General features: G+C 47.5%; 1 protein-coding gene across 1 annotated transcript in view; it reads right to left on the bottom strand.

The window, feature by feature from the left end:
- Nucleotides 1-16,029, bottom strand: part of LOC8037354 (unconventional myosin-IXAa) — a 74,175-nt gene that overhangs the window by 33,446 nt on the left and 24,700 nt on the right. Inside the window, exons 12-24 of the mRNA XM_029989229.4 lie at nt 15,688-15,825; nt 15,011-15,132; nt 13,081-13,222; nt 12,594-12,771; nt 11,011-11,071; nt 10,620-10,772; nt 9,604-9,643; nt 8,800-8,907; nt 8,239-8,319; nt 7,070-7,180; nt 5,297-5,419; nt 3,808-3,957; nt 2,364-2,542 (exon numbers count right to left, since the gene is read on the bottom strand). Of these exons, the coding sequence (XP_029845089.2) occupies nt 2,364-2,542; nt 3,808-3,957; nt 5,297-5,419; nt 7,070-7,180; nt 8,239-8,319; nt 8,800-8,907; nt 9,604-9,643; nt 10,620-10,772; nt 11,011-11,071; nt 12,594-12,771; nt 13,081-13,222; nt 15,011-15,132; nt 15,688-15,825 (1,586 nt within the window). The remainder of the gene's footprint in view (nt 1-2,363; nt 2,543-3,807; nt 3,958-5,296; nt 5,420-7,069; nt 7,181-8,238; nt 8,320-8,799; nt 8,908-9,603; nt 9,644-10,619; nt 10,773-11,010; nt 11,072-12,593; nt 12,772-13,080; nt 13,223-15,010; nt 15,133-15,687; nt 15,826-16,029) is intronic.

Raw genomic sequence — 16,029 nt, 5'->3', positions numbered from 1 at the left:
GTGGAGATGATTATAATTATGACCTTACAATTAAGGTCATAATCCCTAGTGCAAAGCCATTCACAATTTTCAATGGAAAGATAAAGATACAAAAGAATAACTAATGTTTGTCTGCTCCCAGATGCATAATGTCTGATAAGACGCTAGCTCAATAATATAAAGTGATCCCTCGTCATAAAGTCGAAAGGACGGCAAAAAAATTTTATATAAGCGGTAATTCGATAAAAAAAGATAGAGCCAAAAAAACAGTGCCAGCAGCCTTCTATATGGACGGGAACACCGCGGAGCACTCCGACCGTGTAATAAATCGAACAAACCTTTTTTATGAACATCTCGCAGTAGCTTTACCAAGTAAAAGAATAATTAAGTGGGGTTTGCAGATAATTTCATCCAGGCATCAGTTCTCCTCGAACTGCTCCAGGCATTGTAAGAACACTGTCACCGCCGCTGCACTCCACTTCGAAGCAGCCGTAGGATGTTTCGCATCTCTGCAGTCGTCAACGTTTCCCAAGGTGCCTCTCCAACGCCGCTTCGTGTCTACCCTGGCCGCATGCAAGGTCTACGATCGCAGCATATGTGACAGGAGCAACAATGGGGTCCACATCGACAAGCCACCGAGGACGAACTAGAGTCGTCCTCGGTGGCTTTGCCAACATGTTGTTTTCACACACTCCTGTAGAGATGGTTGCAGCTATGGAAACTGTGCGCCGGCTTGGCAGGCATGCTCACAAGGAGAAATCCGACGTGTGCAAAGTAGTTGGCGATCTTTCATCTTTGGGTTGCGGGCGCGCTTTCTCCTGCATGAAAAACTTCTCGAACTAGTTCAATACATCTTGCTTGTTCTGCAAAATGGTGGACAGTGTCGAACAGCCGATGCCAAAATGTTGAATTCTTTGCCGATTTCGGACTTGGGCCGGCCACTTTTTCTCAACATCAAGCGTCTTTTGGTAAACATTCCCAATCTCCAATACGATGCACGTTTGAGTGTAGCACGCTGCAGGCGCTCGCGTCTGGGACTTTTGAAGGAATGATCTCCTCCAGGCTCCATCGCTCCCTTGACCCGATTCCAACAGGAGTCGGGCAGCGTCAGCCGAGGGTGCCGTAGGTAGCGTCGGAACGTTGACGCTGCTTTCTGCCCCCATCCCCACTTCGGCGCATTGGCATCGGAAGCTGCGCTCTGCCCGCTCTGCCAGCTCTGCGTGCTCTGCCCTCCGTCACCCATTTACTCCGTCTTCCCAGTTTGCCGTTTGCCTCAGTAGAGAAGGCGGAGGGAACGCAAGGGTCCCCGTATGCCTCCATGTAGGCTCGCATGCTTCCGATGCTGCGGCTTTCGTAATAATTGTGGTCGGTCACCAATGCACTTAGAATAATCCAGTTAAAAATGTGTGCATTTTGGTCGGGACCACGTTCAACTTCAATAAAAGCGATAATTAGAAAAAAGTGATTTCGTTATAACAAGGGATTACTGTATTTAGGTTGTGGGCGGTTCTTTAACGCCCCTTCCTCGGGTGGACAGACACACGCTCTAGGTTAACTGTGTATTAACCCAACAATATTTACGAGGCAAGCCTCACGTCAATGTCCGGGCAGTCGGCGGGCAGTGCGCAAACGTCACCCTGGGTCGGCTTTCCGACGGTCTGGAGGCGTGCAAACGTCATCAATGGGAAGCCGTGGTTCCGGACAAGTGACATGGTTGGTTTCGACGAGGCACAGCCGCATCCAGGGGCTCCAGGAAGGTCACTGGCTTGCGGCGGCGACCCAAGCCCCGCGGTCCAGAAGCCGGGCAGTCATCTTCCATAGGGGTCCGCGGCTCCAGGCAGGTCACTGGCTAGCGGCGGCAATCAGAGCCCCGCGCTCAAGAAGCCAGGCAGCCGCTGTCATTCGTCCCACGCCGACGAGAGCCGTAACAGTCGTCTCTCCGTCCCTTTTCTAGCCTCGTCATCCTCAGGCAGCGCCGCTGTGGGCACGAGATTGTCCACTTCAGCGACGCCGCTTCGATGCTATCGCCACATGGCGTCAGCAGCGCACGATGTGGTGAGAAGGAACACAATGGGTTCCCACAAGGTATGTAAATGGAGCTCAGGCCACATTTCTAGCCAGAAGTAAAAAAAAAAGATGCTGTAGAGGTCAGTCAGCACCAAACCCCCCCAAAACAGCTTATAAATATCAACATGATGACACAGCAAAAACCCACATGACGAGCCATTAAAATGACAAAACCAAGATGCCATTTCTTAAAGATCTGCAAGCTGCCAACACATGGTGCAATGCACTTTTCCACGACGCAGCTCAGCACTGCACCGAAAAGGAGCTGTGCAACCCAAGCAAGCAAGAGTCTGAGTCGGTGTGGCGCTTTTCCTTACCTGCGCCTGAGCAGGTGGCCCCTGCAGACTCCCTGGAAGGCAGTTACGCTGCATCGCAGCTGCCCGAACCAGCGGGCGTTTCTGTGCCGTCTCCAGCAATGCTGAATCACCGTGGCCGCTTCGTGCCGCGACCGCTCCAGCGCCAGGCGACGGCGCATCAGATAGCCTCTGGCCATGCTCTGCAAAACACAGGGCAGCCACAAAGGTTAATGTGAAGCTTCGAGTTGGGAACGAATTACGGACTCCACATCTCCAGAACAGAATCTCGTGTGAGGTGTAAATCTACAACTTTTAAAGGCTTGGAAGTCAGGAGAATAAGTGACCCCAATCAATTACGACTGGTTAACAAACACATTTGACAGGGTCATGGCAAGATGTGAAAAAAAGGCCCCAGATGCATCCAACTCAGTTGCATGAGCATTCCATGAAACCCTCATACAGTTGAGGTTCCATGCAACCGGCACGCAACTAAGATGGCATTTTAGTTGTAGCCATTGGGCTTCGCAAAAAAATTCCATAAACAGTCAGGCACGGGTCAGATCAAACTGGTTTTAGAGCAATTTTTGGAGCAGAAAACTCTGTATTTTGGAGCAGATAAGGAGCAGAAGAATCTGCATTTTGGAGCACTGGGGCTACCTTTTCTTCTTAAAACACCTTAGGAGCAAGCTGTGACATCATTTTAAGAAAGAATCTCAGCCAGTTGCACCCAGTGGCAGATACAAAGGGGGTCCAAATGTCCCGACACCCACGTCTCCCTTTGAATTCCACATGTGTAATATATTAGGGTGGAGAAAAAGGGAGGAGGAGAGGAGGGGGGTTTCTAAAACATCTGGTACACTAACGCCCCCATCAGGAAGCACCTGCATCCACCCCTAGTTGTACCATCAGTTACAATTCAAGCAAGCTAGGTTTGCACTAGTACAATACTGAATAAGACTTCCCTGTGAAATATCTGAAATCACACACAGAGATATTTTATTTTAGAAACAAATTTTTATTACCTCGTATCATACCTCGTAGCACGTACGATGCATGATGCGAAGGTACAAGGGTTAGAAGTATGGAAGTGTACATTGAATCCATCGAATGGATGGATAATGGGACAGATATAGCTGAACCAAGGAATAGGGCAGCGGCTTGTGCTACCTAGCAATGAAATAGTCAAGGTCGTCGACCGAGCATTCGCTTTCCACTAAATCGAGCGTCACCGTGATCTTTGGCGCAACGTAGCACAATTTCGGCCAATTTCATGCTTTTGGCGCCGCCAGGCACAGAAAATTCTGAACGTATCAAAATGGCACAATTGGCGCAGCTCCCACCCCTGAAAGTTTTCAGGCGGTATATGCTAATTTGTTAAAGGCATAAGAATGTTTCAAACACTTTGACAACCAAACTTCGGTGAGTTGCACAACCAAAAGTCTGAGACAAGAGGGTTGTGCCTGACCTGCAGCCTGACAACCGAGGCCCGCAACAGCTTGAAGTGTCGCCGCTGCAGCCATGCTCTGACGTAGCGCTGCACCGTGATGATGCGCTGCAGGATCTGGAGGTGCAGCAGCTCGTCCAGCTTGAGCTTCTCGCTCTCGCGAAGAAACACCTGCAGAGAGTTGCGAGTCAAATACAGTGTAGACCGCTTATAACGTATGTCGCGGGAGTCGCAAAAATCCGCACTATAAGCGGTACCCCGCTATAACCAAACATCAATTTTTCAGGCCAAAATACATGCCATGACACAACTTACCTTTGCAAAACAATTTATTTTATATTAGATGAAAAATAAAGCTTAGTTTGAGGAAAGTCTTTATTTCACCAGACTAGTACACTTCCCTCTCAAGTGTGTCACACATTTTGAAAGAAATGAGTGACTTTTGCCTGGCGCGGCCTTTTAACGACGTCGCAGGTTGTGGACAAACGTTGCGAGCGTTCAGGATTGCTAGCCCTAATCACTTTTCTCCGGTGATGAAAACGCGTGAAAATTCGCATCCTTTATACGGTACGCGCCAGTAATACCTTCAACTTGAGCACAGGCATGAAATGCTCCAAATAAGAAATCCGGGCGATGTTCGAAAACACAAATGCTTAGAAAGCACCACTGTAGTCGAAGTAAACAAACACGACGACACGGGCGTTCCTGCCGTCTTGAAATTGCCACCGTGACATCACCGCACGAGTAGGTGGATCTTCCCTTCTAGTACGTGCTGGGTTATCATAGCGACACACAACAAAAATTCACAGTCAGGGATAGCACTTTTACACGGAACGATGAGCTTCCACCACGCTGCCTATGTCGATGATCGCCACCGACGCCATGTTTGCGGATAGAAGAAGCTCGTCCGCGACAGGCATGCAACGCGCGTGAACGGCTGGTTGGGCCACGACAAATAGGCTCGTCCACGCCTTGTGCCGTGAACGACACGTGCGTGCGTCCCTCCGTCGCTATGGCAACTGAAGCCTCTCTCTTCGCTTCTCCCCGCATCTTCAAGCAACCTTTTTGTCATCCTTGCCCCCGCGAGTGCCGCTTGCGGCTAGCGCCGTTATCTGGTGTCGCACAGGGAAGCGTGCTCACCGCGCCAGTCGGTCGGCGCGGTCGGCGCACTGCTCCAGAAACCGCACTATAACCGGTATTTCCCTTCGCGCGCCTGCATTTTAAGCGGTATGTAATTACATGGAGTTCTATGGGAGGCGCACCGGTGGTTGAAAAAAGCCGCGTTATACCCGGTCCTGCACTATAAGCGGTTACGTTGTAAGTGGTCTATACTGTATGCACAAACACGAGAGCTGCTCACAGGTCGTAATCTTGTCTTTATCCTATATCCCAGAATGGGACATGTGGCTGTTCTACAAAACAAACTTTCGTATGCACTCTGTCCAGGGCTCGTACTAAAACATGGTACAAAGCACACGAGACAGACATTCACGATTTATGAAACGCTCACCTTTGTCTTTCCCATCTGATAGTTGTTGCGATCCAGGTTCACACGGTGCAGGAAGTCGCGGATGTCCGACCGCGAGCTGATGAGTCCGCGGGGAAGGAGCACCCGATACCGCTGAATGAACTCCTGAGACCGACAGAAATGAAGCAGAAATAATATGTTCGGTACACGTATGTAGATCGCCACCATATTCAACCACCACCATATTCAACCACCACCAAATTTGCTATGTGCATATAGTAGACCACAAAATAGCCTCAGATCTGTTAGAAAAAATGGCATACTCCCAAAAGTCTGTTAGAAGGAATGAAATACTTCCAAAAGAGGAAGTACTTACTATACCCCTGCCATGTGGAAAAGTTAAAGGGACCACGAAACGGTTCTGAAATCTAACTGTACCCACCGTACATTATGAAGGGTGTGAAAAGAAAACCAACACAGAAAAATAGGGAGCCAAAAGTCCGATTTGAGGCATAAAAAGTTTTAAAAAAAGCGGACTCTTTCGTACCCCCCCTCTTCCGAAACTTCTCCATCTTTTCCACTGCGACGCATCCGCGGTGCCTTGCAGTGCCAAACTACCTATGGCAACCTAATCCGCCTAGCCCATTGGATAAAGGGGTATTCACACGGGGGGAGACATCTCTCCCTTTGCTCCCCAGGATGCGCATCACGCGGTAACAATGTCACGCTTTTGCCCGGAGCCACGCTGAGGCAGACGTCCCAGGGGGATAGAGGAGCTTTTGCTCGGGCTGATTCCACGTCCTTTGTGTTGCATCCACCCATTCAACAAGAATCTTTCTTTTAGCAGGAAACATTTAGCATTTCCTGCGTCTAACGGCGCTGCTGCCATAATAGAGTATCGCTGTTTCATGTACGCCTCCATTTTTCTACTCTCGTCAGCGTACACAGGGTCTCGTCGTCGAGAGCGCGACCACTAAATGCGTCTGATAACGCCGACATCCCTCTCGGCTCCCCGTTGTTCGTGCGAATGCTCGAGTCGGGAAGGAAGTCCTGCCGTTTCTGCCGGTCACCGACGCCACGCATATCCCTCCCCAAAAAAGCATCCCTCGTGTGAATGCAGAGGGAGGCTTTTCATTAAGAAATAACCTCAAGAGCACCGCAATCATAAAGAATATTGGGATTTGCATTTTTGTAGCATAATTAACGATGCAACAAAAATCACTGAATCCTAATAATGTCCGTGGCCGCACGCCATCTGTCGCATGGTAAACGAAACAAGGGTCGTCAAGCGTCGTCAAGCGGTCAAGCCTCAAGCGTAGTCACATAATTTGCTCCCGGTCGTGCTTTCCACACTGAGCAGAGTTTCGTTTTCTCACTGCCCGCAGCACAACGGGGTGCAGGCACAGAATACGAAAATATGCATGGTCCGTGATGCAGCCATTGTATTTAATTGCAAAGGAAGCGGCGCACTCCCGGCAGCAGATGCTTTCGAGCATTAAGCATTACTATCCAGCACCTGCAAGAGCGCCTTCGAAGGAACGAAACATTTTGAATCCATCGGCCCCAAATGGCGAGCGCTTGCAGATGTGGGACTTGGAGCTTCTGGTTTTGGCGGTCGGGCGGCGGCTCTCGGGGGCACACAATGCGGCAGACTGAAACAACCTTAACTTTTCCGCGTGAATGGGGATTTTAGATGCTTTCCCTGCATGCACAGTGCTGTAATCCATATAGGAACCCAGCCTAAGCTCTCTAGTCTGCCGTAAATTCAGCCGGACCAGAAGACATGCAGAAGCATGGTCCGACGGACAACGGTACCTCGAAGGGAAGACGGACACTGTAGCCGGACTGTCGGATCCGCACTGTCTCCAGCATCCCGGTGTACCTCAGTTGCTGCAGGATGACCTTCTCGTCGAACGAACAGGGAATCTGCACCGGAAACCAATGTGCTCGAGTCAATCTCCGAATTTCCACGTGTTCATTTCAACTGATGCCACAACTGGTACATATTTCAGACACTCTAATATTTACCATTTTGACAAAAGCAAACAAACTGCGATTTGCTATTACATAGTTTGCCTTGCATGAAATAAAAGCATTCGCTTTATTTCGATTTTCCAATAATGAAAATACGCAATGCAGCCATAAGAGTGCTTCGAGTAGGGACAAAAGCAAATAAATATACACATAACTGACACAATCTAAAATTTTACACGGTTGACTTTTTCCGCTTCCCGATTATATGGTTATTAGTGAATGGTCCCAAATACACTAATCCCTCATTTAACGAAATTGCTTTTTTCGAACTATCGCTTCTATTGAATTTCAACGTGGTCCCGACCAAAATGCACACATTCTTAAACGAATTATTCCAAGTATCGGTGGCTGACCGCGCTTATTACAAAGGCCGCGAAGCCAAAAGCATGCAAGCCTACACGGAGGCGGAGACACTTGCGTTCCCTCCCCCTTCTCTACCGAGGCGAACGGCCAACTGGGGAAAAAGAGTAAATAGCGTAATATCCCGAGACACGAAACATCCTACGGCTCCTTCGAAACAAAGTGGAGTGCAGCAGCAGTGACAGTTTTGTTGCGATACCTGGAGCAGTTCGCAGGGAACTAACGCCCGGAAGAAATTATCAGCAAACTCCACTTAATTACTTTTTCACTCGGTAAAGGTACCGCGAGATGTTCATAACCAAGGTTTGTTTGATTAAATATACCATCAGAGTGTTCCGCAGTGTTCTTGTCCACCTTGAAGGCTGCTGGCACTGTATTAGTTTTTCACCCTATCGCTTTTATCGAAATACCACTTATATCAAATTTTTTTGCCATCCCATTGACTTCGTTGTCTACGAGGGATTACTGTACATCATTTTTCACATCAAATGCTACCGCATTCTTAGGAATGTTGACCATCATAGGCATTAAAGGCATTCTATAATCGGCAGCATAGAAAACAATTACTACAGTACATGTGGAAGTCATACCTTGTCTGCATTCGACTTGATGCACCGGACAAAGAATGGGTTGGCCTGGCTGAGGGCTTCCATCAGGTGACTGAGTGACACCTGCAATAAACAGCATAGAATGTAAAAGTGCAAAGACAAGTCCACATTGTCTTCACAACTGGACAAAATAAAAGTCATAACATTAACGAATATTATACGAACAGTAATGCCATATGTAGAAGAAAAATCTGGTGTTCTCCCCAAAGCAGAACCTCACTGAGAACAACAAAATGAAGGTACTTCCGAGGCTTCTCACTTATTGGCACAAGCATTTTCAAAGAAAAGTTTGAAACAGAATTTAGAATAAGAGGTAATATCCTGAACATTATTCTAAATGTTGCTGTCGGGATGCCACCATTGCATAATATGTCCGGGCAACAAGGCCTCCGCAGCCACGATCACTAAAAAACATAGAAAAGCAAGCATGCGAATACTGGTCCGAATTGGCACCCGCGCAAGATCTCTCAACTTCCGAGGTTCGGAGTCAAGACAATGCGAGCAAAGTAAGGCTGCAAGTAATAAACAGAGGGCCCGGCTTGCCTGGAACTGTGCGGTCACCGTTGGCGGCTGCTTTCTGCCGGTACGCTGCTGCGGGTGAGGGTGAGTCTTGCCCACCACGGTCTTCACACTCTGCAGGTTCTTGAGACCCTGAGGTGAGGGCCAATAGCCGCATGTCAACATCCCATCACCAAACAGCCTAATCAAGGTTAAATTCCAGTAAGGGAAAAACAATGAGTGAGCCTTTCTTTTTGTCCTGTTACCAAACGGAAGTTTTCCTAAAGTGAAATTTATGTACACCTACCATTTTTTTTGCGTCGGTGGACCGAAAATAATTTATATAAAAAATAACCCTGCAAAGTAAACAAATTAAACTTTCTGGAAAAGTCAAGCTGTTGACGAAAATTGCTTTTACAGGAAATAAGTCACACAGTTAATACAGAAAGACTGCCACTTGTGTGCACATAACAGCTCAATATGCAATATTTTACAGCAGAACATGGTGAAGATGCACATATCAGAAACCCAGAAGTATTTCAGGATTACGAGCTAATAAAAAAAGTCATGACTGAAGATAACTAATACTGAATTAAAAACAAGATCTATGCAACCAAGAGAGTGATTAAACAAATAATCTCAAAAGGCAGAAAAAAAAACATGTCTTAATTATGAACCAGCACCTACTCATGCCTTACCAACTCGCCCGATCTGCAGTATTAAAACATGTATGCTCTCGCATATAGGGAGCTCTGAAGAGCAAAAATTTGAAAAGTAAGGAGAGCCATACAACAGCTAAAGCTAATTCACTCTGCCCCAAAACCAAGCAAATGGAGTGATCAACTTTACCTTGTCCATTCGGCTGCGAGATCTGGTGTGGCGGTTCTTCCTGAAACAGCGTAACAGCACTCTTAGAAGAACAACTCGTAACATCAATAGACCGATCTCACCAAGCGTTTGGCGCATGCGCGAGGCAGCCATAACTTTAGTTCACAGGAGACAATCGGCCGTGCACGAGCCTGTTCGTGCCCTGCACGCGCAGAGCTCCAGCGAGGTTGTCGCACGCACAGAAAGACTAAAGTTCCCTCGATGCATTGCGGCAGCGGTGGCGTAGTCAAACTGGCTGGTGAGATCGGTCTATTAAACGGTCCAAAAATGATCCTTTCGACACATATCATTTTAACTCCTTTTGTTTAGCGTTTTCCATGTCAACTTCATGTCAATCATATTTGTCATTTTGCACGCTGCATACTTTTGTTCTGAACTTATGTGCATATACGTAAAAAAAAAAAAAAAAGCAAAAAATGAGTAGCCCTGTATTAATTTACGGTACAGTCCCAGTAACTGCTGCAACACGTCACGGCAAAGTCGTTGGGCATCGACATCGCGTTCACGCATCGTGGGGTGCATGAACAAAAGCGTTCGGAACAAAATTTAATACTGACCATTTTGTTTCGAATGCTTTTGTTCCTTTTTTGTTCTGGAGCGCGAGAAGGCGCACCTGCCGACACGAGCTCTTGGCATTGACAGTGCTATGGCGACACTTTGCTATCGGCTACTTCTTTGTATTGTTTCAGAAAGTGCATGCAGTTGGCACAGGGTACTACAAAGAATGGCATCACCCTAAACAGAAGGACATTGAGGCAATCCAATCGAAGCTGTGGCATAGTTCGGTGGTAACGCGCCTGCTTCGCACGCAGTGGACCCGGGATTGAATCCCGTGGGCAATCTCTTTTGAGGATTTGGCAACGTCGACGACGCATGCCCTTTGCCCCACTACAACAATGACATCGAAAACTATGACGGACGGCACTTCCGGCGGCGGGAAGAGTTCACGACAGCCGCCGCCGTAAAAGTGCACCTACATCATGATCTGGTTGGCCCTCTCCATCACCCGCGCCTCGTTGGCGCAGAGGTGGGTGTCACCACGGTGGACCGGGCAGGAGGTGGCACCCAGGTTTCCCTGACACCCGCTGACGCCGAACGACGACCGCCTCGAAGACGACACGCCTTGGTTCCTGCACCGGCACCAAGGAACGATGGTCAGAGAGGCAGAAGACACACAGCCAAATGAAGCACCGTTCAATGCAGGCACAAGGTTACTCCTCAAAGTGCCACGCAGCCTACGCAGTCTGCACGGTACTTGGAAACGGCTCTCGTATCGAACGAGATCAATATACGAGCAAACATTAACGATCGCAGATACTGGCACAGTTTTGCGAGATGCCGACGAAAGCATTGGGGAGAGGAACTTACGCGACGAGGTTGTCCGGGCGTTTGTAGCTCAGTGGCTTCTTGACGCCGCCGATGGAGCGACCTGCAGGAAATGCGGGCAGTTTAGTCGCAAAGAATCAAAGTTTCTACACCCTAAATACAATCGCGGAGATCAAATAAAGAAGTTGCAGGTTCACAAAAAAAATGCAACAATACCGTAAAAGGATTACAGAAGGCAAAAAAGCTGCGAAGCGCATTTGGCACGTCAGAGCTTGGCATGACAGAGCAAAAGTGCGCACGCCGGCTCCTGTGCCTTCCTTTCTTTACGCTGCACCGACGCGCGAGGGGAAAACAACTCCTCCAGGAGGGAGGCCGTTCTGCACTAGCAATTTCTCCGCACCGCACGAGTGCGTTTCGAGCAGACGCCACTCTCGGAAAAACGAGCGAGCACAGTACCTCTACTGCGTCGCTGCCTTCCCAAAGCATAATATGGAGAAGCAGACACACTTCACTAGTCTTGTGCGAATAGTGGATTTTGAGTTCGAAGCGAATTCGAAGCGAATAGTGGTTTTGGCCGAATTTTTTCGAATCGAATATCGAATAGTTTTTCCACGCCTTTCACTATCATAACATAATGCTTAGACAAAACCCCCTGTTCCACCTGTTCATTTATAAGCCAAGTTTAATCTATCTATATTTATGAACTGTGACCTCAGAAGGTCTGATGTCTTGGGATGGTAAGTAAACAAGTTTGACATAAAATGGCCAACTACTATACCCAATTGAGTGAATTTACAAATCTTAAATATTCTCTCTTTAATTTCGAGTTAAAAAAGAATGACTCGCGCATGATGAACGCAGGTTTTAAGGGCATCTCTGCCCAAAACAGTCAGTTTAATTTAAAAATTTTTAACAAATGTGGATACTGTAAAACCCTTAATGTTCGCGAGCCCTTAATTTTCACGAATATCGAGAGTTGAAAAATTTGTGAAACTTAAAGGCACGCGAAAATTTCGGTCTTCAAGAATTTCAATGCAGGTCTCTGGAATTCGCGAACTTTAGTGGCCGCGATATGTCCTCTGTGACCGATTCGCGAAGAGTAGGGGCCCCGAAAACAAAGGGTTTTACAGTATACACATTCACAAAGTTTCCATTGATTTTTATATACAGCTGGCACGTGTGCACCATTCCGCTTTGAATGTATGGTTTTCGTCCAAGCACGCAACTGCGATATTCATACTTTTCCAAATCTTTATCGCGGCAAGTTACTCCGTTGAGTGCGCTTCTTACCGAGCACCAATGTGATGCGGAGAAGCAACACCCGCGGAGCTTGTTTCCGTGGGTATTGCTTCTGCGCAGTGCACCGGTGCTCGGTAAGAAGCGCACTCAACGGGGCTAACCCACCGCAATCAACACTTCGAAAAACGCGAATAGTGAAGTTCTTCTCGAAGCGAATATCGAATAGTGTGTTATTCGGAACTACTATTCGAAATTTCGAATATTCGCACAACCCTACACTTCACCCTTTTGCAACCCAAAACTTAATACAATGATGATACCACAGAGCACGAACGCTCAATAGTGGAAGAAAAGGAGTGCAGCATCGCGACCGTCTGTAATCTTACCGTGGGAGGCAGGCTTCTTCAGGGCATGGTAGGAGCGGAAGAACGCCCTCAGAATGGCCCAACGGAACACGGCCACGGGGTCGGCTCCGACCAGCTCTCGCACCAACGCCACGCTCGAGCTCTTCAGCACCATCACCACGTCTGGACGCATCAGGTCCAGGTTCTTTTCTTTGAAGTCCTGCGCATAATTTAGAAAAAGGAATTCCAGCCTAAAGCAGGCATCAAAAGTTGCCGACGATGGGGAGCTCCACCAATGACAGGTATACAAAATAAGGGTCTACTTTTCTAGTGCATTTCCGAAAAGGAAAAAAAATTTACCAATATTTTGGCAGGTGCTAGCCAAAGTGTTGCGGCACTTTTTCGATACAGAATCTCTGGACACGCTGTGGAGCACTGCAGCCCGTCATCGAGTGGCTCCAGCAGGGTACCGACAACCCTAGCCCCAGCAAAGGCCAAAGCGCACTGCCATTTACTGAAGTGTACCCACCTTTATCTGGTACTTGACCCTGCCCGCGTAGTGGTGCACCAGAAAGGCATTCTCCCGCTTCTGGGGCACCTCGTAGAAGGGGCTGTTCTTGTGCTGGTTCTGGAACTTCTGGAGCAGCATGGCGTTTGTGGCCCCCGAGAAGCTGCAACGTCGTTCAGAGCAGGGACAGATGCGTTTACTGCTGGACGGACGGTAGCGAGCAGAAAGCAAAGAAGCCTCCACAACATTCCAATTAAGATGATCAAAAGAGTACATATGGTTCTACTGCGGCACCTCTAATGAGCCTCTAATTTCTACCCTCGGTTTCCATCTACAGACGTCGTAACTGCGTGATGCTCCAGATTGCCGTAATCCTGGCGGTGGCATGGTGGAGGAGTAGAGAGCGGCGGGCACCCGTTCCTCTTGTCTTCAGTAGTGTTTTCACGACCAACTACCAAGGTCGCGACAACCCGTACCATTATACTGAAACCCGTGATCTATTTTGGTGGCACCTCGGGGGCACTCCAATGCATGCACAGAATAGAAATCTAGACGCATCAACCGAAGGCACGTTCCAGACACCACAGACGATACTCCAGGATTGATGTTAATAAGACCATTTCGTAGCTCTACACAGTTTCCTGGTTTCCCGTGCTTAGTTCGACTTCACGCTGGGCGTTCTATTGTACAGGGAGTTCCCAAGAAAAAAGAACCACGTTTTTCGGCCCGGGTAATAAACTATACATTGCAAAAACCTCAAACTTCGTGAGAATGTGACGCTTGCAGTTGGGACAGAACGCAAAAATTTAAGAACATTTTGTTACCTGGCTCAAAAGATAATCGAGGAAAAAAAAAGCTCGAGGTACACCTAAGCACTTTTTATGAGTTGTGAATGCGAAAGCATGCAAGCCGCTCCTCCGCTCCCTTTTTCGTCTGCTGCATACTAGCGCGTGCGCGCTTCGGGATCTGGGAGGCCATGGCACAGCGGCCAATGGGACCCCCTCCACGCGCGCCAGCCAATGGAACCGAAGGCGAATCGCTCCTATTGGGATCGTGGCGGAAACTATACTCGGTTACAAGTCAAGAAGGTAGGAGAAGCTTCTCCCATAAGCGTGATGTGCCCGTTTCAAATTCATTCGCAATCAAAAGAATAGTTCCCTGGAAACACCCCTTGTTCCGCTTCAATGAATAAATAATCCAGGTATTGTCATGTTCTCAAATTCCGCCTTCTATTCGAACCGCTAGCGTAACATTCTCATAAAGTTTGAGCGTTCTGCGATGCATAGTAGGTTTACATAGGTTGAGAAACACCATTCTCTTTACTCAGGAACTCCCTGTATATAAAACATAAATGGTGTGAAGGGCAGACAAGGACATGGACACTCAGACGGTCCTAGCAATATACTCACAACTGTCATTTAATGCAACTATAATTGCATCAAAATTACTTTTATGAGTGTACCGTCATTGCTAATGGGTCTGCATTCCCGCGGAGCACGAGAATAGTGAATTACAGCGATCGGCAGAAAATGGCAGCAATTTAAGGAACAGGGATAAATTCTTGGCATTCTTACGGAGAATAAGATAAGGGATAAATTCAGATGGCATTCTTACGGAGAATAGTGTTCTCAACCTCCTTATTCGCTGTGCTTTTTATGCAGAGTGCGATGACTTGACTGTGTGTTCTCCTAGAAAGTAGACGCAAGGGCCTTGTTCATAAGAAGTGCGGCTATTACTCAATCAAATATGGTAGCATTGTTGCATCAGAGTGGTAGTTGTGAGCACAGCACTAGTCCCGTCTTCGTGTCCATGTCCTTGATGGTCTTTGCAATATTTATGAATATTATGCTTAGCCAACTGGTCCACCTCAATATTTGAGTATTCTACTGGCACAGTTGCCCGAGACACGGTAACAGAAAAACATTTCCAGGTCCCCAAAACACCGACTCACTTGCACTGGTCATTGAGGAGGCAGAGCAGTCCGTGAGGCTTTCCCTCGATCAGGCTCAGGCAGCCAGTGTTGTCCGTAAATTCAATGTTCTTCCAGTGAATGCCCTCCTTCTGGTATTCCTCCTGCAGGCAGCCACGTTGCACAAGTACCAAGGATTAGCAAGCACGAAGGATGTGCAATGCAAAGTGACTCAGGACGTACAACTACGGCTCCAGACCACGGTGAAATATTCTAACTGCTGTGGCAGTGAATGATTACATCGGTAAGCCTGTTTCTGCGTGCCCGGACAAAAAGAAAATCCTGATAACACTCGTAGGGTGAAATACACGGGCAATGTATGTGTGGCGCCCCCTATATGCCACCCTCACCAACGGGTGTCTTGAAGGTTAAATAAAATAAATTAAACAAACATACTGCAAAAGCAGCTTTCTTCAAGTTACCAGCTTGTTGAAAATTTTATATATTGAAAGGTGCTTGTTTTGCAGACTGTGGTTGTGTATATGCGATTCAGGTTATGTGCAGCTACAAATGAAAGGTCATAAACAACCAATAGATTGTAGTTCAAGAGACCAATTTCTTGACAATTTTTAAGTTGGGCGACATTTGAGAAAATGAAGTTCTACAGATAGTCATAAGTGATGGTCGATAAATATTTTTACGAATTTCTCTTCTTTTACCTGCTCATACTTGAAGACATGCTGATTGAAATAGTTCTGCAGGTGCTCGTTGGCAAAGTTGATGCAGAACTGCTCGAAGTTGTTGTGGTCACCAAAGTCCTCGAACCCAAATATATCGAGCACACCTATGCTGTTTCCCTAAAATAAAATATTTCCACACAGACATCATCAACTCTCCTTTCTGTATGGCCAATGGTCAGCCTCAATTAAAACAAACACAGTTGCACCTAACCTCCTTTTGCAGCCAGACCCAGTTACAATAACCCCATCCTTTCCACCAAATGTTTTCACACGAAAAGTTCATTTCAAATGCTCTCACACCTACACAGAGGGAGTCTCGCT

This window comes from Ixodes scapularis, unplaced genomic scaffold (assembly GCF_016920785.2).
Source record: "Ixodes scapularis isolate PalLabHiFi unplaced genomic scaffold, ASM1692078v2 PGA_scaffold11__112_contigs__length_91849675, whole genome shotgun sequence".
NCBI classification, from domain to species: Eukaryota; Metazoa; Arthropoda; class Arachnida; order Ixodida; family Ixodidae; genus Ixodes; species Ixodes scapularis.
This window is presented reverse-complemented; position numbering and strand designations above follow the sequence as displayed.